The sequence below is a fragment of the Mastigoproctus giganteus genome, chromosome 1, assembly GCF_048544385.1.
Source record: "Mastigoproctus giganteus isolate SK-2022 chromosome 1, ASM4854438v1, whole genome shotgun sequence".
In the NCBI taxonomy this organism is placed as follows: domain Eukaryota; kingdom Metazoa; phylum Arthropoda; class Arachnida; order Uropygi; family Thelyphonidae; genus Mastigoproctus; species Mastigoproctus giganteus.
The window spans coordinates 96,906,066-96,929,367 of NC_143575.1; the positions used below are offsets into that span (position 1 = coordinate 96,906,066).

Below are 23,302 nucleotides of genomic sequence, written 5' to 3' on the forward strand. Positions count from 1 at the left end.
AAGTCTCTTTTTTTACAGTTACTTTATTTGTGGTTTCTTCAGAAGCGAAGTTTGGGTGAACCAGTGTCAGGCCCAATGGCATTGGATTTAAATCAAAAATTAAGAGGTAATGAAGATTTTAAGGCAAGCATAGGTTGGCTGAAAAACTCTGAGACATGGTATACATGAACTAGATATTCAAGGTGAGAAACTTGCTGCAGACAAATCGACAGCGGTGTCCTTTAAAATTTAAGTTTATTCGGTTATAGCAAATTAAAAGAAAGAAAATGTTTATAATGTTAATGAGATGGGTTTATTATGGAAAGCATTACCAAGAAAGGCACCTCCATAGCCAGGCGGGAAGGAGCAGCAGTGCATAGCACACGCTTCTTGATTAGACCGGGGTTCGAGCCCGTCACCACCAAATACGGAGGATGTGGAAAGGTCAGGGAATGACCACCGCATATTCCCGGAGCAATATGGCCTTAGTTGCTAATGCGCCTAAAAAACAAATAACAACAACATTACCAAGAAAAACCCTGCCAACTAAAAGAGAAATGCCTGCACCAGGTTTTAAGATGAGAAAAGAGCGAGTTACAATTGCTGTGTGCAAATGCTACTGGGATGCACAGATTGTCCGTGCTCCCTATCGGTAAGTCGAAAAAACCGTGAGCATTTTATAAAAATTTTTCCTGTTTTGTATAAAAATCATAAAAATGCCTGGATGGATGTTTCTGTTTTTCGAGATTGGTTTGTTTTTATATATATATATATATATATATATATACATATATATATTTTTTTTATTATTTTTTTTTATTTAATTAATCTTACCTTATGTTTGATTATCCGGAAGAGGTCTGACATCAATTATTCTGGATAACTGATGCTATACTTTACGTACAAGGGGACTCCAAAAGTTTTTCCAATCATAATTTTATTAGTTACATCAAATTTTTACAGTTTCTCAAGCATTCACCCCTAGCATCTATACAAGTTTTGATTGGTCTTCTTTGGAGATCTTATTTATTCCATTGATGAAGGCCTGAATAGCTTCTTCATCCCTCTCAAATTTTTTTTCCTTAAGAGTAGAACTCTGATTTCTTCTTTTCGGAATAAAAGAAATCACAAGGTGCTAAACCTGGAGAATAAGGTGGATGGGTGACAATTGAAGACCAAAAGTGGCTAAGAAGGTCAGAGCTGTAGTGTTGGCTTTTGTGTTGTCATGGTGAAGCAAGATCCCTTTAACTTGTTAGTATTAGTAATGGCTGCATGGTGCAAGAAAGCCTATAGCTTATGCTGCACCAGTGTTTTTTGGGTCTGTTTTGAATGATTTTTTTCAAACATTTTAGGAAGACATTTAGTAGTGTACCATTCACTGTTGACAGTCTTTTGATCTTCTAGCTTTACAATTTCTAAAAATCCACTTTTTCTGAAGAAATAAGCAACCATTTGTTTTCGAACACTTCTGGCTTGGCAAACTTTCTTGCTGGAGGGGTTGTTTAAGAGCACCAAATGATTGTGTCTGGATCAAAATTGTATATCCAAGTTTCATCACCTGTAACAAACAATATCATTAAACAGCCTTGGATTTGCCTTCAAACTTTTTAAGCATGAAATGGTACCATTAGACATGAGCAACTTTTTAATCATCATTCAAGCTGTGAGGTACCCATCTGCTAACAAGCTTCCTGTACTTTAAATGATTGTTAATGATGGTATTAATTGCTGCTGATCCAAGCCTACATCTTTCTCCAACTGCCAATGTGTAATTGTTCAATTTTCTCTCAGTAAAAATCTTAACAGCTCAATTTTGTTTTTTCAGGCATGATGGTCTCCCTGAGTGAAGGTCATCCAAATTTGGTTTTTCCAAATTTAAATTCATTGGACCAATTAAAAACTGTTCTAATTGTAATGGTGCTTGATTCTCTAAAGAACCTACTAGCATGTCATGAGATTCTTTAGTAGTTAAATTCAATTCAAAATCATAGAAAATCACTGTGCGTAAACTTTGGCAATTAATCTCCATTTGTGCTTACGCAATTTAAAAAAAAAAAAAAAAAACAGCAACTTGTCAACAAAATTGCACCCTCCAGTAGTAACTATTTGAAGAATTTTGATGAAAGTGAGCATTTAGGTTAAATGAAGATTTTAATGGTACTGTTTATTTTTATTATTTAACATCAATTAAAGAGGACTTCATCCATAATAGCGGATGAATGCAAACAGATGTTTGAACATCCATTTTTATTTTTCTTCAGTTGTTTATGATTGTATAGTTTTTTTTTTTTTTTTTTTTTTGTTTTTTTTTCCCCATAGTACGTTATACTAATTTTATTTTTTCTGTCTTCTAGAAATATAATAAAATGACTAATATTAGATGCATTACTCTACCAATGTCATTATGGTTGCATTTCTGGTAAAGAGCTTATTTGGTATGCTTCCCAGGATGTCTGCGCAAGTGTCAACAGTTGAAACATCTCCAGTAAGAAGGCTAATTGGAATAGAAGGTCTAGAAGGAAAGAAAAATGATATCCTGTACCATCCTGCTAATGACAAAATGCAACCTACAAGCAGCGTAATTTTTTTTGGTGGTGATGTTCAGGTAAGGATTAATAATATCCAGAACTTTCTATATATTGTTGCACTATATTAACAATTTTCTTTTCGGTATTTCTATAAGTAATTATACAAAATTTATCGACTAGGGCTGCTGCCAAAACATTAGTATTAAATTTTAATTGTGTACTTCTGTCTCTGTGACCGTAATATGTTGTTGGGTATGTTGTGGTTTAGAAGACACAATCTGAAAACAACATAACCTAGTGAATCTACAAGAGTACACAATTAAAATGTAATACTAATGATAAAAAGTATGAGATAAATATGTAGCACTGCTACATATTTATCTCATACTTTTTATCATTAGTATTTGTAGAATTTCAGTGACATTTCCAAGGATCAACCACAGAAATTGAGAGGAAAGACATGTGAGTATCCTGTTTCTCTAATAAACCATATGCAATCAGTAATAAATTAGAAATTGGAAAGGTTGATATTTTGAATTTTGTTATGAATGATAAAATAAGTAACTAAGGCCAAGTGAATGATAAAATAAGTATCAGTAATTGATGCTTATTTTAACATTATGATGCATTCCTGCATCATATGCCTCTACTAATGCTAATTATCATTGTTGCACACATACAGATTACTGTTGCTAACAGAGAACCAGATTAAAAGAAAAACAAAAATAAAATAAAACCCAAAAGCAACACAATAAGTTTCCTTATATGTTTTGCTTGGTGCCTCCGTAGCCAGGGCCGACCAGGCTAGCCAGGTGGGTAAAGTGCCAGCCTGGCAACCCAAAGGTCGCGGGTTCGAATCCCGCCTCGGGCTTGGATCAAAGTACTGCAAAAACCTTGGGCGGTGCATTATGGCCACAGAAGCTGATGCGCCAACAACTACCAAAAAAAAAAAAAAAAATCCGTAGCCAGGTGGCGAGAAGCAGCAGTGTGTAGCACACGCTTCTTGATTAGACCGGGGTTTGAGCCCGTCACCACCAAATATGAAGGATGCGGAAAGGTCAGGGAATGACCACCACCACATATTCCCTGAGCAATATGGCCTTAATTACTAATGTCCCTAAAAACCAAATAATAACAACAATGCTTTGCTTTCAAGTGGAGGAATCAAAAGTACCATGCTCCCATGTGCAATATTAGACCAAAAAAATTACATCGTGCTGGAGGGACAGTAGCAACCTCAAGTGCAAAAATGGATAGACTTTTGCTGTGGAATAAAGTATGAAATGAGAAAATAATATAAAACAGAAATATAATAGCCCAATAGGTTTTGCGTTACCATTAAGTTCAAATGTAATGAACCCCAGTTATAGATTAGGAGATAATAGCTTATGAATTAGTAATATAAATTTCACTAAACTTCTTTAAGGGATATAAAAAAATTTTTGTAGTAAGAATGATTGGATAAAGGCTGTAGTAAGAATAAAGCATCTCACTTCCCTCGGCTTGCCTAATAGTTCACAAGATAAATTTAAAATTTTGGCCTTTTTCTGAACCTTGATTTTCCCATAAATGTACTAAGGCTGTTCAAGATATGAGCATTACATATCGCAATTGGCTTGTATCTAAATCTCTAGCTTTATTTTCTGCCTACACCAAAGCTTGCAACAATTGTAAAGCAGTTATATTAATCAGTCCAAACTATATTTTGATGGGTAAGAGTAGAAAACTTGCTTCTTGTCCAAATGGTAGTTGAGCATTCTGCTCTCTAGCTATTGGCCACAACTTTTGCCCATTTCTATTCCCACCTCTGTCAAAACCAGATGATTCTAGTGCTACTTCAGCCAAAGATAAAGCTGACTTACTAGCATCCTACTTTTTTTCCAAGTCATGGTGATGACTTTGGGAATCACCTCCTACCATTCCCAGTACACTATTCAATGCCTTCTATGGTCTGTTAAAAGAATGTCAGAAGTATTTTGAGCAATCTTGATGCTAAGAAAGCTCCAGGTTCTGATGGTATTTCTCCATTTGTTCTCAAAATTTGTGCATTTGAATTTACTCCTGTTCTGTGTCACCTCTTTTTCACTTTCTTATTCAAAAGTTTTTTTCCCTTCTACTTGGAAATTTGCTCATATCCAGCCTGTACCTAAAAAGGATGAAAATCACTCCCATTACACTTACTTCTACTCTTTTTAAAGTAATGCAGAAATAAGTTAACTATCAACTCTTAAACTATCTAGAGGGGATGATTGCCAGAATGGATTCCATCTGTGCCAATCCATTGGTGATATTATGGCTTGTTTTAAATTTTTCCATTTAATTTGCCCATCTATGGGCAAATTAAATGGAAAAATTTTGTGAGACTCAAGCAGTTGCTCTTGACATTTCAAAGGCTTTGTTGGCATTAGCATTAGTAGAGGCATATGATGTAAGCTTATACAGCATCAGCCAAAAAAAAAAAAAAAAAAAAAAAAAAAAAAATCCCTTCCCATTTCACCCATTCATTCCCTCCAAACGTTTGTCCAGTTCTTCTTCCTTGAATTTATTAAGCTATCATTGTGCAAAGTGCACAATGACAAATGAGAGGTTGTTCCAGCAATCAACTACCCGCTGGCTAAAGGCAAATTTCCATACATCTGTTTTACAACTGTCTTGCCTCAGTATGAATTTATGCCACCTCAGGTTTGTAATCTGAGCAAGAGAAAGAATCCCATCAGCATTGAGCCTGCTCAAAGCATTAAAGGCTTTATACACTTCAATCAAATTGCCTCTCAGGTGCCTGGTCTCCAAACACTCCATTTGCAAAACTTAAGCTTTTCTTGGTAAGAGCAACCCTTTGTTCCTTTCACCAATCTTGTTGCCCTTCTCTGTACTCATTCTAGCAACTCTACATCCTTCCTAAAATGAAGCCTCCAGACCTGTATGCAGTACTCAGTGTGGCCTGACAATTGCCTTATACGAGGGGATCACCTCCTTATCCCTGCTAGCAAAATTCCTGTATAAATTTTGATTCTGCACTGCTTGTGTCTGGTGGCGCCATGTGTCTGATATCCCAACAATATCTGCCTTTGATATCTTGATCAGTAATTCAAATTCATCAATTTTATTTACTTACTTCTAGCATTAGTGTACATGCAAGTATACATACACTTGTTCTTACTCTTAATTACACTAACACAGCCCATGTATTTACTTGTTCCTTGATGACTCCCAGCAGCTCTTGAAATCCCCCAGCAACTTGCTCTCTAGGCTGCTGCTCATTACAATAGAAGCAGTGCAAGAATCACATTTTGCTTCTGCCTGCAGCTACCATTAATCTTTTAGTCTGTGAATCCCAACTAGCAGTTTTCCGACTCACCTAACACTTCCTTGACAGCATCAGCAAGATTCTTGCACCCTTTCTGTTTAAGTGTACGCCATCCCTGTAGAAACAGTCTCTCCTGTCAACAAGCACAGACAAGGCTGAAAAAAATTCTACCCCCATGAGCCTTGCACAGTCTCTCCACGGACGAATTGATTGACAAGGCTGTCATCATATACTCTCTCCTATTGTGTCTGGATATTTACATAGGAGGTTAGGCAGGCGAAGGTAGATTACGAGAAATCTTTGGCAAAGGATGCAAAGAAAAACAGCAAAGAGTTCTTTACTTATATAAACTCTAGAAGGAAGGAGATGAATCAGATTGGTCCACTTGATATCAGTGGTTCAACTGTTGATGATCCTGCTCAGGTAGCTAACAAACTAAATGAATATTTTGCATCGACATTCGCACATGAGGAGTTATTCAGCGAGGGGAATGCCAGAGGTGTAGTCAACTTTAGCAGTAAGCTAGAGAATCTTGTAATAACTGAGAGTAAAGTGGAGGAGAAATTGTTGAAGATAAACACAAGAAAGGCACCTGTGGTGGATGGGATCTATCCAGTTATATTAAAGGAGGCAGTCCAAGGAAGCTCTCATAATTATGAGAGCTTCCTTGGACTCAGGGGAGGTATCCATAGACTGGAGATGTGCAAATGTGACCCCAATTCACAAAGGAGGATCAAAGGCTGACACATGTAATTATAGACCTATGAGTTTAACTTCTGTTCCAGGAAAATTAATGGAGGCACTGATTAAAGAAGCACTGCAGGATCATCTAGACAAGACTTCAGTTATAGCTCGGACACAGCATGGTTTTGTTAAGGGAAAGTCTTGCCTGACCAATTTTATTGGATGCTGTGATACAGTCACAAAAGAACTGGATGCAAAGAGTAACTTTGATATTATATATTTGGATCTTAGAATGGGTTTTGATACTGTTGCACATGGAAGACTGCTGAACAAATTGGAGCAGTGTGGCATTGGAGGCAAATTGCTGCTATGGATAAAGGGATGGTTGATGGGGGGGAAGACAGAGTGGTAATCAATGGACACTGCTCATCGTGGGCTAATGTTATTAGTGGAGTCCCTTGGGGTTCAGTGTTGGGTCCTTTATTGTTTTCTGTATTTATAAATGATATTGATGATGGTATATCAAGCTTAATGTCCAAGTTTGCAGACAATACAAAGGTTGGCAGGGTTGTTAAGGACACTACGGACGCTATGCTGCTGCTGCAACAGGATCTGGAAAGGTTGAGCAGATGGGCTGAGAGGTGGCAAATGAAGTTTAACATTCACAAATGTAAAGTACTACATATGGGAAACAGCAACCCCAGAGCAACGTATCAACTCTGTGGTACTACACTGACAGTGGTAGAGAATGAAAAGGACTTGGGGGTAATTGTGCAGGCAGATATGAAGTTCTCTGAGCAGTGCAGACAGGCTGCAAAAGAGTAGCTCATGGTGTCTTGTCAGTGATATATACAGAAATTTTTATAGTAGGAATAAGGTGATTATTGCCTTGTATAAGGCAATGGTCAGGCCACACCTTGAGTACTGTATACATCTGGAGGCCTCATTTCAAGAAGGATGTAGAGCTGCTGGAATGAGTACAGAGAAGGGCAACAAGATTAGTGAATAGAGCAAATGGTTGCTCTTACAAAGAAAGGCTTAAGTTTTGCAAATTACAGTGTCTGGAGTCTATGCACCGGCAAGGTGATCCGATAGAGGTATATAAAGCCTTGAATGGTTTGAGCATGTTCAATGCCGATGGGATTCTTCCTCTTGCTCAGAATAATCACCTGAGAGGGAATAAATTCAGATTGAGGATAGACAGATGTAGGATAGATGTGCAGAAATTTGCCTTTAGCCAGTGGGTAGTTGGTTGGTGGAAAAGACTTCCATCCCTTGTTGTGGAAGTTGATAGCCTAAATAAATTTAAGGCTCAGCTGGACAGGTATTTCGAATGAACGGAGGGGTGAAATGGAAGGTTTTTTTTTTTTTTTTTTTTGGCTGATGCTGCATAAGCTTGCTTTCTTGTATCATATGCCTATGCTAATATCATTGACAAAACTCCATGATCTGCTCTGGCCGCCTGTCTGCACTGCTCAGGAAACTTCATACCTGACTACACGATTACCCCCCAGGACTTTTTGATTCTTCACTACTCCGATTATAGTACCGCAAAGTTAGTACATTTTTCTTAAGTTGCTGCTGCCCATATGCAGTACTTTGCATTTGTCAATGTTGGCAAATGCAAAGTATTGCATATGGGCAGCAGTAACTCCGTATGGGCTTCAGTTTCCACTTCTCAGCCCATCTGCCCAACTTGTCTAGATCCTGTTGCATACTGTCATTAACAACCCTGCCAACCTTTGTATCATCTGCAAACTTTGACATTAAGCCTGATATACCTTCATCGATATCATTGATAAATACACAAAACAATAACGGGCCCAACACTGAACGCTGGGGACTGCACTAATAACAATACTCCACTAAGAGCAGTGTCCATTGATTATTACTCTCTGCCTTCTCCCACCCAACCATCATTTTATCCATTGTAGCAACTTGCCCTTAATGCCAAACTGCTCCAATTTATACAGCAGTCTTCCGTGTGCAACAGTATCAAAAGCTTTCCTGAAACCCAAGTATATGATTTCAAAATTATATTTTGCATCCAATTCCTTTGTGACCATATCATAGTATCCAATCAAATTGGTCAGACAAGGCTTCCCCTTAACAAACCCATGCTCTGTCTGAATTATTACTGCAGTCTTGTCTAGATGATCCTGCAATGCTTCTTTAACCAGTGACTTCATTATTTTCCTCAGAACAGAGTTAAAGTAACGGGTCTGTAATTACTAGTGTCACCCTTTGATTTCCCCTTTGTGAATTGGGGATACCTTTGCACACCTCCAGTCCATGGGCCTCCCTTCAGTCCTAGGATGCTCTCATAATTATAGCTAAGGGTGTGCTTTACTCCCTTTGCTTCCTCCTTTAATATAACTGGATAGATCCCATCCACCCCAGGTGCCTTTCTTATGTTTAACTTCAATACTTTCTCCTCCACTTTGCTCTCAGTTATTACAAAATCATTTAGTTCCCTGATAGCTTAATAAGCTTCTGTTCTCTACTTCCATACAGAATTCCTCGTGTGAATGTAGATGCAAAATACTCATTCGGTTTGTCAGCTATCCAAGCAGGATTATCAACAGTCAAAGCATCGATTTCAAGTGGACCAATCTGATTCATCCCCTTCCCCCTGGAGTTTACATAAGTAAAGAAGTCTTTGCTGTTCTTCTTTGCATCCTTCATTAAAGATTTCTGGTAATCTACACTTGCTTGCCTAACTTCCTTTGTGACTTGATTACAGACTAGCTTATATTTACCGTAGGATTCTGTGTCACCTGGTAATTTATATGCATCCCATGCATTTTTCTGTTTTGATTGTGTGGCATAAAGTTCTTTTAAATAAGCTTCCATCCTGTGGGGTTTTTTGTTTTTTTTTTGTGTAATTGGGTATCCAGTCCTCTCTCTCTGATTGCTGACTGAAGGTGATGGTAGATGGCTCTCTATCTTCTAACTTCTCCATCAATGCTGGTATTCCCCAATCTTATTTTCTTTTGCTCTCGACATTACTTTTCTTCCATTCCAAATAGCTGTTCACTTTGTACAAATTGCAAATACCATGAATATTGTGCTTATCTGGGGCAGTGGCCCCAAAACCTCTCTCAGGCGTCTAGATTCCATTCAAAGGAGGGCAGTTAAGTTAATTAATAACTCATTTCTAACAAGTGTCTCCACTTTCTGTTTCAAAGAAGTTCTGCTTCTGCTCATGCCTTTTCTATAGATACTTCCATGGGCACTGTTCTACAGAATTGCTGCCTTCCAAACATGTGCTGCAACCAGTCAACATCCTTTTATTCTCCAACTTCAAATTCACAGAACCTACTTTTCTGCTTTCTTGTTTATTACTTCTATGTCTGTTTTTCTGGAACAACCTCCCTTCATGTTTCCTGACAATAACAATCTACAGAAATTCAAGTCTGATGTCAACAGGTATCTTCTTTCATGTTCTCAACCCATGTGCAGTACTATAGGTTCCAATGCTTCTTGTGCTTGAGTTTCTCAAAAAAAATATATATATATAAATTAACATTTATAGCAAAAGAGAAGCATTTAACTTCCAGGTTAATTTTTCCCATTGGCTAACTAACATCTCAAAAACAAACCATTCTAATGTCATTCTTTCAAAGTGCAGAATTGTGTCCACATGTAACAGGACTAAATTCAGGATATCCAACATCAGGGCTATATTTCACGAATAACAAATTTCTTGTGCATTTTCTTAAACATTTCAGTGAGGTATTAAAATCATTAATTATAAAAAAAAGTGCTCGCGGAATGTATGCACAACCGGTATCAATCTTATACATATTTTGCATTTTAAGAAAGGAAAGGAACGCCTTTCCTTTCTTACATACATGAGTTGTATGTAAGAAATGTAATGAGTTGTATTTTATATTTTTTTTGTTCCATTATTATTTGTTTATATTTAATGCACCCAGCACAATATCTTCAGGGTTCTAACTAAAGGAACGAGCTTGTAAACACAGACATAGCTGAACCACCACCACAAGCTCCTACTTCCCTACTTTTGGACTATCATATTTCTGTTTTATATTATTTTAATTTCACAATTTACTAATTCTATAGTAAAGGTGTCTCATTTTTACACCTGAGTTCATTACTGTATTTATTTACTTTCTAATTGTTGCACATGGGAGAAGTAATTTTATTTTATTTTTTATTTTTTAATCTGGTTTTTAATCTATATATACAGTGATCATAATTAATAATTCTTATTTGGCATATGTTTAGCCTAACCTTTATATTTGTTATTGTTTGCATGTGGTTTATTATAGAAACAGAACTCTGATATTGTTGTCCTTCCTCTTAATTTCAATGTTTAAAATGTCATTCAAATTATACAGTATACAATATGCCTTGTATATATTTAACTTGCACATTTTATCATTAGTATTAATAATGCTAATAGTAATTGTGTGCAAAGTAGATTCACTGGATTACGTTATTTTTCATTCAGATAGTCTCTCTTCTAGCCCATATACACTGAGTGGACAGAAATCATGGGATACCTGTCTAGTAACGGATAGACAGTACAAGAAGGGGGTGAAGCGATCGGCACCAATGAAGTCAACTATAATAACCAAGACATATCAGTTACAATAACATGCATTTTTCTTCCTTTTATGTTCCTTTTCTTAATTGAACTAATTGAAAATATATAACTATTTTTCTTCATTCTTCTGAGGATAATATAAATAAATTTTTTTCTGTTTATACTCCGGCACGACAACCAAGTCAGTAGAGTTTACAGTAAATCGTCAATACAAATCTTTGGGATGCTGTTGAAAGCTCGAACCGACCTTTCAGCAGCATCCCAAAGATGCTCCACAGGGTTCATGTCCAGTGAAAGGGGAGGCCATTCCATGGTGGTAAAATCTGTGGAATGCTCTCTGAATGATGTTCTAGTCACTATGGCTCTGTGGGGAGGTGCAGGAAGAATCCATTGCCCTGAGGGTGCACGATGACCATGAATTAATGCAGATGGTCTGCAAGGAATAGACACTTAACCTAGACCATTCAGAGATGTGTCTGGATGTACCAGCATGTGCCAGTTGAGCATGCCCCAGACCATTACCGACCGTCCACCTGCCTGAACAGTTCCTTGTTGACATGATGGGTGCATAGCTTCATGCAGTTTCCACCAGATACGCACCCTCCTGTCCACTTGAAATAACTGGAAATGGGACCAACTGGACTAGGAGACCCATCTCAAATCATCCAAGGTCCAGTGCTGATGTTCTTTCATCCAGTTGAGGGTTAGGGTCCTGTGTCATGGTGTTAGCAATGGGACTCTGGTGGGTTGTCGGCTTCCATTACCTATTGCGGCTAATGATGGCCTTGGTGGAGATGTTTCTGGCACCTCTCTTGTTGAAGTCTGCGGTGATTTGTGCCACTGTCCCTTTCTTTGGTTGGCTGAAACAATGCGAGACGAACATTGACAGCCATGCTCATCCACCACCTTTCTCAACCCACAGTGCTGTCCATGATGAGATGTTATTCCGGAAATGCCGTATTCCCGATACTTTTGATACTGCCAAATGGTGATAGTGCAATTTCTGTACCACCTCCACGATGGGGTGACCCATGCATCTGGCACCCACTATCATCCCTCTTTCAAAGTTGGTCAACTCACGACATTTATCCATATTGACATCGAATTTGCATCTACGTGAATGCAGTGTACCTATATACCTGCCAAACAGTGGGTTCATCCAATAGTGAGAGGAATGACAGCGTTGCATTGACCAGAAACCAGGTATCCCATGAATTCTGTCCTTTCAGTGTATCTAGCTAACAATATAGACAGTATGGCAAAATAAGTAATGAAACTGAATTTCAATAAGGAAAATACTTTATTATTCATCTCCTTCAAAATAGTCCTCAAGGGTCCAAATACACTTGTTTTGGCATTAGTATAAGCTTTGGAAAGAACTGGGAACTTGTTTGCTGTGATGGTACAAGTTGTGTTCAACTGAGAGGGTCTCCAAATTTATTTCTGCAAAATAAAGTATAAACGTGTGACTACTTTTAATTGCCAATTAGTTCTGAATGTTTTCAATTTTAAGTATTACAAACTACTGTCTGTTTGCCAGTAGAAGATACTTCGGTGCCTTGGCAACTGGACTAAAACATTTTGAAGAAGGGTAAGGAGGCACATGACTGAGCAGTATATATGATGTATGCACTGCTGTTACAGTATATTACAATATAGCTATAAAAAGAAATAACTACTAAAACTTGTAGATCAATGTCAATTCAATATTCATTGGATCTGTTTCATGCTCTCTTTATTTTCTGACCCTATTTCAGAGAATAAAGTGCCTACATAGCCACAAGTATATTCCAGCAGCAAACAGACTATATGTAAAAAAGGATTATAAGCAATTTTAAGTATTATAATCTGTGTTTATAAATACTTTAAATGGTCTATCACTCGCAAAGCACAGCATGTCATCCGATTTTTGCCTCTCACCAGGAAAAGTCCAATTGAAATATCTATCAGGAAATGTCAGAAGTGTCTTGTGGGTCTTATGGGTGTGGAGGATGGGAGACCTGCGAGAGCGAAGCATGTGAACTAAGGCATTGAACCAGTCATTTTAAGGCCAACATTCACCAGGTTGAGGAAATGGTTTTGGGTGACTGAAAATGAACAATGGATAAAATTGCAACAGTTACAGCCATTTCTGTTGGGTCTGTGCATACCATACTTAATGGAGATGCCAGAATGAGCAAGGTGTCAGCTTGGCTGGTTCTGTAGCAACTTTCCCAGGAACAGATAGACAATTGTGTCAACTTGTGTGAAGCAGTGCTTACTCGAGATGCTGCAGTGAATGGATCTTTCTTTTCCTTGAATGTCACAATGGATGAGACAGTAGTTCCACTCTTCAATTCAGACAAGAAACAAAATGTCAGTCTGCCCAATGAAAGCACACTGATTCACCACCAATCAAAAAAACGTTCTGTGTTTCTGCAAGTGCAAAGAAAATGATGATTGCTGTTTTCTTGTATATTGATGGAATAATCCTAATGCATTGTGTACCCAAGGGCACAGTGACAGGAAACCATACGAAAAAGTTCTGACAGTAAAGTTCCTCCAATAATCCTAATGCATTGTGTACCCAAGGGCACAGTGACAGGAAACCCATACGAAAAAGTTCTGACAGTAAAATTCCTCCAACCAATTTAAAAAAAAAAAATGTCCACATGACCGAATCACATTTGTTTCAATCAGGACAATGCTTCACCCCATTGTTCTGGAAATGTACAAAAAAATTTTAAAGAAAACAACATTAATGTTTTCCCACATCCTCCATACTCACCTGACTTTGCACCTTGTGACTTTTGGTTGTTCCTCGTATATAGTTCTGGTGTCACGTTCTTCTGGATGCCATAAACTATCAAACCTGTGGCCTTTCAATTTTGGAAACAGAAAAAAGTCTGCTTGAACCAAGTATCAGGGAAGTAAGGAGGTTGGTTGAAGTTCAGCACTGCAAAATGCTCGTAAGCCAGAAATGTCTGCATGTTGATTGCTGTGTGAGAAGACATTGTTGTGCAGCAGCCACCATCCAAACTGTTCATATGCTTGATTCCTGCCAATAAATAATTCACTACTTCCAAGTAGTAATGCTGGTAACAGTCCTTTCTTCTGGAACAAATTCTTTATGGATTATCCTGGTGTGATCAGAGAATGCAGTCACTGTGGTTTTTGTTATGTGATTTCTGGAAATGAATCTTTTGGTCTTGATGAGCTTTGGGATCACCCATCTGCACTTAGTTTGTGTTTTGTTCTCAGAATCTTACTGGAAACACAAACTCTTGTCCGCAGTAATAATGCTGTTTAGGAAACCAGGATCACTATCACCTTTTTGAACAAACCTTTGCAAGCATCCCATTGTCTAAATTTCTCTTCATCATGCCAACAGTGAGAGCATGAAGAGAAGGAATCTTCATGCAGAGTTTTCTTTTTCCAAAGTCTGTGGTAATTATGGATCTTATGAATTCCTTTTCATATTTAACTCCCTTGCTAACATTCTCAGTGTTAATCAGCAGTCACTAGTGAGTTGTGCACTTTGTACAACAGTTTGAGGCTGCAGGTTGTTTTTGGTCATCCACTTTGAGAATTGTCTGGTACATCCCCTTGGCCCTCTTTAAACTGCTTAAACTATCAAAATGTTTGCTTTGGACGGAGCTTCATCCCCATAAGTTGATTATAATGTGTTTTTTTTTTTTTTTTTCCCAGCTTTACACAAGTTGGTTGATCCATTCCGTTCTTTGGTTTCTGGTGATATTAGATGTGGTGCAAAAAGAACATCTGTACAAAAAAGCAACTTGAGGCCAACTGGTTTAGGTGGGGGTGACACTGCCAGGCTCAAACTTCTGTGCTTCATACTGGTAGCATTACACAGGTATTCATGAATTTCACTGCCTGAAAACTATGAACATAGTTTTATTCCTTACCCTAACGGGTAAGAGTAGGCACATGATGCAAAAAAGCAAGCTTATATAGCGTCAGCCAAAAAAAAAAAAAAAAAACCTCATTTCACCCATCCACTTGCTCCAAATGTTTCTCTAGTTATGCTTTGAATCTATTTAAGCTATCAACTTCTACAATAACAGATGGAAGTTTGTTCCAGCATCAACCACCCGCTGCTGGCTAAAGGCAAACTTCTGCAAATCTATCCTACAACTGTCTTTCCTCAATTTGAATTTATGCCCTGTAAGGTGATTATTCTGAGCAAGAGAAAGAATCCTTATCATTTTGTAATTTGCAAAACTTAAGCCTTTATTTGTAAGAGCAACCCTTTGTTCCATTTACTAATCTTGTTGCCTTTCTCTGTACTCACTCCAGCAGCTCTACATCCTTCTTAAAATGAGTCCTCCAGACCTGTTACAGTACTCAAGGTGTGGCTGACCCTTGCCTTATACAATGGAATAATCACTTCCTTATCCCTACTAGAAAATTTCATGTATATTATTGACAAGATACCATGGGCTACTCTTGCAGACCGTCTGCACTGCTCAGAAAACTTCATATCTGCCTGCACAATTACCCCCAGGTCCTTCTCATTCTCTACCACTGTCAGTGTAGTACCACACAGTTGATTGTTACTGTGGGGTTACTGCTTCCCATATGCAGTACTTTACATTTGTCAATGTTAAACTTCAGTTGCCACCTCTAAGCCTATCCTGTTGCAGCAGCGTACTGTCATTAATGTCATTAATAATTGTTAATTGGAATTTTTTTTTTTTTTTTTTACACCACTAGAGGCACTTCCTTTATGCAGAAAAACAAGTGGGATTGACTTGCCAGTGTTTACGAGTTTGTGCCAATGCCACCAAAAGAGTAGCGGCAGGTCAGTGCGCCGACCCGGGAAATTTGAAATTATGTTCACTGAAATTGTGTCCGAATTAGCGATGGTCGACCTGTATCATATTGCATTTTACAGTAATGAAGAAAGTGTTGTAGGTGTTTAATTATTAATTTCTCACTAATGGTTTTAGTATTAATGTAATATCCTTGTTAAATAATGTTTTGTTGTCATTTGTCCATTACTACGTTCACCTGTGTCAGCTACTCTTCTTGCCACTGATGAAATAAAAGCACACTTCAGATTTATTGGCAAAGTTGTCTCAAAATGATTTTGCCTTTTTCTTTTCTTTCACCCCCCCCATCCACTCCTCTTACTCATAGCTGTATATATACAAGTTATAATAAAAAAAGGTCAAAGATCGGATTGATATTTGGGAAATTATTATTCTTAGCAGCTCTTTGGATAGGTCTCCTTGTAAGTAGTCTCCTTGACACTGGAAACACTGATTCCAATGCTTCTGCATTCCTTATAGGCTGCTTTTGGAATTAATAACAGTTTCTGCATCTAAATAATTTTCTCAGTCATTATAAATCTGATCTTTCAAGAGGGCTTTGAGCTTAGGAGAAAAAAAAAATAATAATAACATGAAGCTAAATTCAATGAGTATGGTATATAGGAGACCATAGTAATGAACATATTTGCATGAAATATTTGAATGGAAAGTGTAAAGGATGTAGGAGTGATATTACAATGCGTGCCATTTTTCCAGCTGTTTTGTAGTATTCCAGGTTCACTGTTTCACTACATGGGACAAATTCATAATGAACAATGCCTGCAAGTCAGAAAATATTAGCACAATCTGCACATTTGGTCATCTTGCTTTTTTTTTTTTTGGTGCAGTGGAGAAGACAGTCTTCCATCAGACGGACTGGGAAATTGTTTCGAAGGCATAGTCATACACCACGATTCATCACCAGTAATGCTGAAAGAAACAGTGAGTGATCCTGATGTGTGAGAACTCTCCACTCTGTGATCATCAGTGAGGATGAGAGGTGCAAACATTCCCAAAGAAATCTTCAAATTGATTGAAATATCCAATAAAAAATACCAATTTCAGTACTGTATTACATCATGGATAGTTAATCTATCACTCCTGATCACAACACAAGCAGCTGAATCATTCGGTTTTTCAAGTTTAAGGGTGGCCAGAGCAAGGATCATCTTTGATGGACAAGAAGTCCTATTCAAGCTTTGTAAACCACTGTAAAGTCTTTAAACAACATGTGGCATCTTTTCCAAAAGTTGTTTTTAACATTTTGTTGGTTTCTTTTGCACTTTTCCATAATTTGATGCAAATTCGCTGCTCGTTAAAACCACATTTTAAAATGCGATGAAATTCATCATCAGCCATTTTTAATCCACTGCAGGATGAAGGCCTCTCCAGCAACGTTCCAGTTTCTTCTGTTTTGTGCAATGGCCATCCATTTACTACCCACAAACTCATGAATTTCATCTGTCCATCTCCGTTGTTGTCTTCCAGGTTTTCTCTTAGCTGAAATGCATAATACCTATTAAATGCACACTAATTCACCTGATCTGCACTACACACCATAGATAAATGGGCAAGTCATGTGTTAGTATGTCTAGATCAGGCCCCGAGCAAGCTACGGCCCACGGGCCGCATGCGGCCTGCTGTACATTTTTGTGCGGCCCACGAGCTTTAATTGTATTTTCGAAAAGAACTTTACTTATTTTATGCCTTTTTTGATGCCCTTTGAAAAATAAATTTGTATATGTAATACATTATAGAATTTGTCGACTTGTAAATTGTTTTATCATCTCTGTATTGTTCAAATTGAGATAGAATTTGAAATTGTGCGCGAACCGGAGCGAGCCAACGGGCACTTTTATAACGGTATAATTTGCGATTATAAACTAACCGCACGAAACTACAGTAACAGACAACCGGTGATGACAACAACGGCTTTGCTGCGGTGGTGGAGTAATAGGATAGGACTGCTGACCGCCGCAGTTCCAATCTGTTTTCTCTGATGGTCAGACCGCAGTTAGTTTTTTTGCATTATCTTCGGTTATCATCTTGGTGCCGGTAGCAATAAAAATAATATTTACGTTCTTTTAAAAATGAATAAAAAACGAAAAATTCAACAAGAGCATAGTGTCTTCAATGAAGAGTGGAACACAAAATATTTTTTTGCTAACATAAATAACAAGTCTGTCTCATCTGCTTGGAGAGTGTCTCAGTGCTGAAAGAGTACAATATTAAAGACCAAACAACGGGAGCTGATATATTTGAAAAATGCTTAACAAGATAAAATTTACAATGGAACAAAAATGGTAAGCGTAACAACTGATGGAGCACCAAGTTTGACATGTAAAAATGTTGGAGCGTTAAAGAAAATTCCGGATAAAATTTGTGAAAATTATCCTGATTCTAATTTAATTACAGTTCATTGTATTATACATCAACAAGTATTATGTAAAAATGTGTTAAAAGTTGAACCTGTCACATCTTGTATTATTAAACTGGTAAATTTAATATGATCGAGGGGCCTGAAACACACACAATTCATTAATTTTCTTCAAGATATTGAATCAGAGTACACAGATATTCCTTATCATAGCCAAATTCGATGGCTTAGCTTAGGAAAAGTTCTTCGGCGAGTATTGGATCTTAAAGATGACACCATTTTATTTTTAAAACTGAAAAATATGATGGAATAACTGGATTTGTGATTTTGCGTTTACCCTGGACATCATGACACACTTAAATACTTTCAACACCATGTTACAAGGGAAAAAATTTATATGCCCAATTGATATGATAAAAAGTTTGAATTGATTTCAATTAAAACTCCAGTTGTTCCTTCGACATTTATTGATTAGCAAGGTAGACCACTTTCCAACCATGAAGTTGCTGGAGATTCCAGAAAATAAATTTGAAAAATATTGTGAAATTATCAATGCTTTGAATGACAACTTTTCACGAAGATTTAGCGACTTCCAAAAAATTGAGACAAGTTTGGAAATAGTGTGCGGCCCATTTTTAATAGAAATTGATAGTGTACTGAGTGAACTACATCTGCAGTGTGATACCAATTTAAGGGAATTGCACCGTCGTGAGAAAATCTGTAAATTTTACAATACTCTTAATTCGGACAAATTCGACAAACTTAAAAGATTTTGCCCGAAAAATGTTGGTTATTTTTGGATCAACCTACATATGTGAATAAACATTTTCCATTATGAATCTAAATAAAAATTCTTTATGATCGAGCATCACCGATGAACATTTACAAGCAGTTTTAAGAATCTCAACTACAAAATTAACACCCGAAATTAAAAAAATGTTAAAAGATGTAAAACAGTTCCATTCATCTCATTAAATTCTTAGTTGTTAGAGAATAATTTTTTTTTTTATGTTATATTTCTTCTTCATGATAACAAATAATATATATCTAAAAATAGTATTTTACGTGCGACACACCTTTTTGAATTCCTAATGTGGCCCTTCAGCCAAAAAAGTTTGCCCAGGCCTGGTCTAGATAAATCATTAAACGTGATAAATCACAACTTGTTACAAATTTCAAGATAAGAAAGTGAGTCCCCAAATGTGTTCATCACACCCTGTAAGTTTTTCCCTAAAAACAGATAAATATAAGAAAATTAATAAACAAATAAGTGATAATAAACATATGCTTATTTGCATGTTGTTGCATGTCAACTAAGTGAATCTGAGTCTAGGATGAGGAATGCAACTCTTCCCTTTCATGGACAGTACAACCAGATAATCTAATGTCATAAATTTTGAGGTTTTTTTTAATTGAAATGCATATTGGTTCTTCAAAATAGGTCAAAGTAAACTAGATATTTAAGAGACCACCTGGTGCCATGGTCAGACCAGTGGCCTCCATGGTTACATCAACTGAGAAAAGACAATCTGTAGTACAGTTCACACCAAAACTACACAAGGGAACATTTGTTTCAGCAATGTCTACAATATTAGGCAATGGCATATATAGATATATACTATTTATAAACCATTCGTAAATTATAGGGTCATATTCATAGGGCCCACTGTGTTACAGTAACTTAGGGGTCACCTGAGGGACACTCATTAGACAGCTTTGTCTTACATAATTAAATTTTAAAGGTTTACTTTGCAATTTTTGCTTAGTTTCAATTACCGTAATATTGTGCTTTCTTTCTTTGTTACTGTTAAACTGTATTTTACTTGCTGATCTTCTTTATAACAATTTTAACTTGACTAATTGTATGTTTTTTTGTTTTTTTATATATATATATATATATATAAGGATTATCCTGAAAATATGCAGTCCCATCGTGACAACAAGAACTATATAAAATGGAATTTGGAAAACACTGCATTGCTACTTCACCATCGCTTCCCCCACTCAGAGATTTTTATTATGAAACCTTTTCGAATGCATCTAAAAACATTTAGTTGTTTTGATAATTTTGTGCCTGGGACTGATGTTGGTGCGCCAAAGCATAATATTAGCATAGATATGCTAAAACATCTCAGATTACTGATGGAAAATGCACTAGCCATAACTGAGAGATCACAGAATAAGGAACGATGTAGTGGTATTCCAGAAGAAGAAAAGCTTAAAAAGTCAAATATTCACCTACCTATGATACTAATAGGTTTTAGCAAAGGTTGTGTTGTTCTTAATCAGTTTTTGCATGCTTTGTCAGCTCTCGATGGCTGTAATGATGATAATGAACTTCTTGTCTTTACGAGTTTTATAAAAACTATTTATTGGCTGGATGGGGGCCATTCAGGAGGTTCAAATACCTGGATGACTGATAAGTCTTTAATCCAGCAAGTAGTGAAGCATAACATTGAAGTCAAAATTCATGTAACACCATATCAGATGTCCTGTATGTTAAGACCATGGATTGGTAAAGAAGAGAAAATATTTAGAGAAACGCTGAGAAAACTGGGTGCAAAAGTTGAACGAACATTACACTTTGAAGATGAGCCTCGTGCACTAGAAAATCACTTCAGGGTGTTAGAAGTTTTCTGAAAAAGGAACCTCAGTTGCCTACATACACACTTCATTGTATGTGATTTATTTGTTTGTTCTTTTGTATCATTTGGCAACTAAAAATTGCAAGAAAAAAAAATAGATATTACCAGTTATAGATGTAATTAACAAAACACCATGTTTCAGCTTCTTTTGTGAAAAAATTAAAACAGTGTTATAGCATTCCTGTCATTTAAGGTTAATTGATTATTAGAAATTTAGCAAAATCAATATCCATTCCATGGATACTGACTTTGTTAAATTTGCATAATTTCAGAAATGAATATGCAGGAATTAGTCAATCCACATAATACTGTGCTGCATTAAAATAGAAAGAAATGAATTTTTGGAATATTTAAAACAATATAAAGTACGTAATTTCCTTTCTCTATTTTTTTTTTTTTATTTATTTTTTTTTTTTTGGCGCTGGATTTATGAACTAAAAAGCCAAAAGATAAATGGTAGAATACAATTAAAGGATTTCATCTGCCAGGGCTCCATCTTGTCAGGAACCACAATGGGACATAGCCTTTCTATAATCTCTAAACCCCCTTTCAACTCAGCCCCATGGTGAAGGTTTAGAAGTTACTGAAAGCTATCTACCTCAGTTGCTTCAGGTGCCAATGCCTTGTTGTCCCTGATGGGATAATGGTGGGCTTAGCAGATGAAATCCTCCTTTATTCTGTCCTAATTATATTCTGCCATTTATCTTTTGGTAGTTTTTTAGTTTACAAATCCAGAAACTTGAAAGCATATACTGCAAATGAGATAAGGTCGTCTTAGAAAAATGTGTAATTTTAAGTGATTCCAAAAAAAGCATTTTTATACTTCAATGCAGGGAGTATTATGTGAGTAAATTACACAATATAATTTTGTAATCCTATGTACATGGTATAAATGTTAACTAACCCCTTTCGCTCTAAATGGTTAGACGTAAAAAAAACAACTTGTGGGTATTGTTTTCTTGCCAAGTTATTTGGGCTGCATACAACAGGTTATCTAAGCAGTTTTTCACTTTGTAAAATTTTTTCACTAAGAAACAGGAATAAATAAAATAATTTAACCATGATCCTTACCTTCATCTGTCATTCTTTTAGAGTAATACTGTATTTATTTTACTATAATTGATGCAAAACATACTGAACATTACATCTGTTTAAATTAAACTGAGATGAAAGGGAAAGTCATCAGATGTTTTTCAGGTGGAGATTAAAAGTTATGTCAAAGAACTGACCATAAAGTACAAAGTGAGAGAGATTAGTTGAGGACAGCCAATGTACACAGTTCATAAATCAATGCCTACTTCAAAATGCTGAAATCTTACTTCCTTACAGAATTTAATTGAACAAATTGTCGACAACAGAATATTTAATTAGGGTTTTGTGTGTGTGTGTGTATATTTCTGTTTAATTTCAACTGAATGACAGTTATGATTCCAAGTATCCAGCAGAGGGCCAAAACTACTGTAACTACTGTACCGACATCCCCAAACCTGTTATTAGGTTTGGGGATGTCGGTAGTCAGGTGCATGGTTGCAAGATTGAAAATGTAGTTAATGACAAGTACTGTTGTAAAGAAGAATTGATCTGGACCACCATCAATCACCCTTGTGGTCTCGCGGGGACAGTGAAAGAAAACACTAACAACCCATTTGGAGCAAGTTCCTGTGAAAGTTGGTACACATCAACTGCAGACAATTTGGGGGGGAGGAAAGACATGTTTCAAACCATACGAACAAAATTGTATGCAGACTACCGACACAAGAATGGAATGAGAAAAAAAAAATTTCTTAGTAAGTGTGGCCACAGATACAGGAGAACATTATGTAGAGTAGTGAGGCAGGTATGTTTTTTTTTTTTTTTTTTTTTAAACATTGGTAGTTTTGTTAATAGGCCCACCTGTCATTACAATGCAATGGAGTATCCAGATAATATTTGGAGCAGGTTCAGAGTTGTGCAGATGTAATATTTCTATGTTCACAAACACTGTTGTGCCTTCATTCTTTCAAAACATAATATATTTTTATCTTTAATTCTTAATATAAAACATAATAAACAGAGTATGGCACACTGTCTTTTGTTAGAATAATATCAAACCTCACACAGGATGGGACATGCTTCTGCTCTACCCTGTACAAGAGTGGCTGCTCCAACATCCAACAAGTGGTTGTTAAGATCACATTGCTTGAATTTTTCCCACCCACCAATTTAAAAATCACCCTCAATGTTCCCGAAAAATGCTGTGAGCAGTTGTTGTGGTGAATACTGGGATGTGTGTGGAGCAAAGTCAGCAGCATTAAACATTATTATGTTTAAGGAACTGTTATTAAAAGTGTCTTTAGCAAATGCACAACTTTTTGCATTTAAACAATTGACTGTCTTATGTGATAAGAGTGTGCTATAC

At 36.7% G+C, this 23,302-nt stretch overlaps 2 protein-coding genes across 4 annotated transcripts in view; one reads left to right on the forward strand and one right to left on the reverse strand.

The window, feature by feature from the left end:
* Window positions 1–21,197, forward strand: part of LOC150091026 (mitochondrial protein C2orf69) — a 59,033-nt gene extending 37,836 nt beyond the window's left edge. For 2 of the 3 annotated variants that reach the window (XM_090381254.1, XM_090381262.1), the window contains exons 2-3: window positions 2,428–2,584; window positions 20,165–21,197. In XM_090381254.1, the coding sequence (XP_090237380.1) occupies window positions 2,429–2,584; window positions 20,165–20,899 (891 nt within the window). In that variant the 5' untranslated portion in view covers window position 2,428 and the 3' untranslated portion in view covers window positions 20,900–21,197. Of the gene's footprint in view, window positions 1–2,333; window positions 2,585–20,164 lie in introns of all 3 variants that reach the window. The other variant, XM_090381246.1, reaches the window with a different exon arrangement.
* The window catches only part of LOC150091027 (sugar transporter SWEET1-like), an 83,630-nt gene continuing 79,737 nt past the window's right edge, over window positions 19,410–23,302 (reverse strand). The window contains exon 8 of the mRNA XM_090380592.1: window positions 19,410–19,489. The gene's annotated coding sequence lies outside the window, so the exon portion shown is untranslated. The remainder of the gene's footprint in view (window positions 19,490–23,302) is intronic.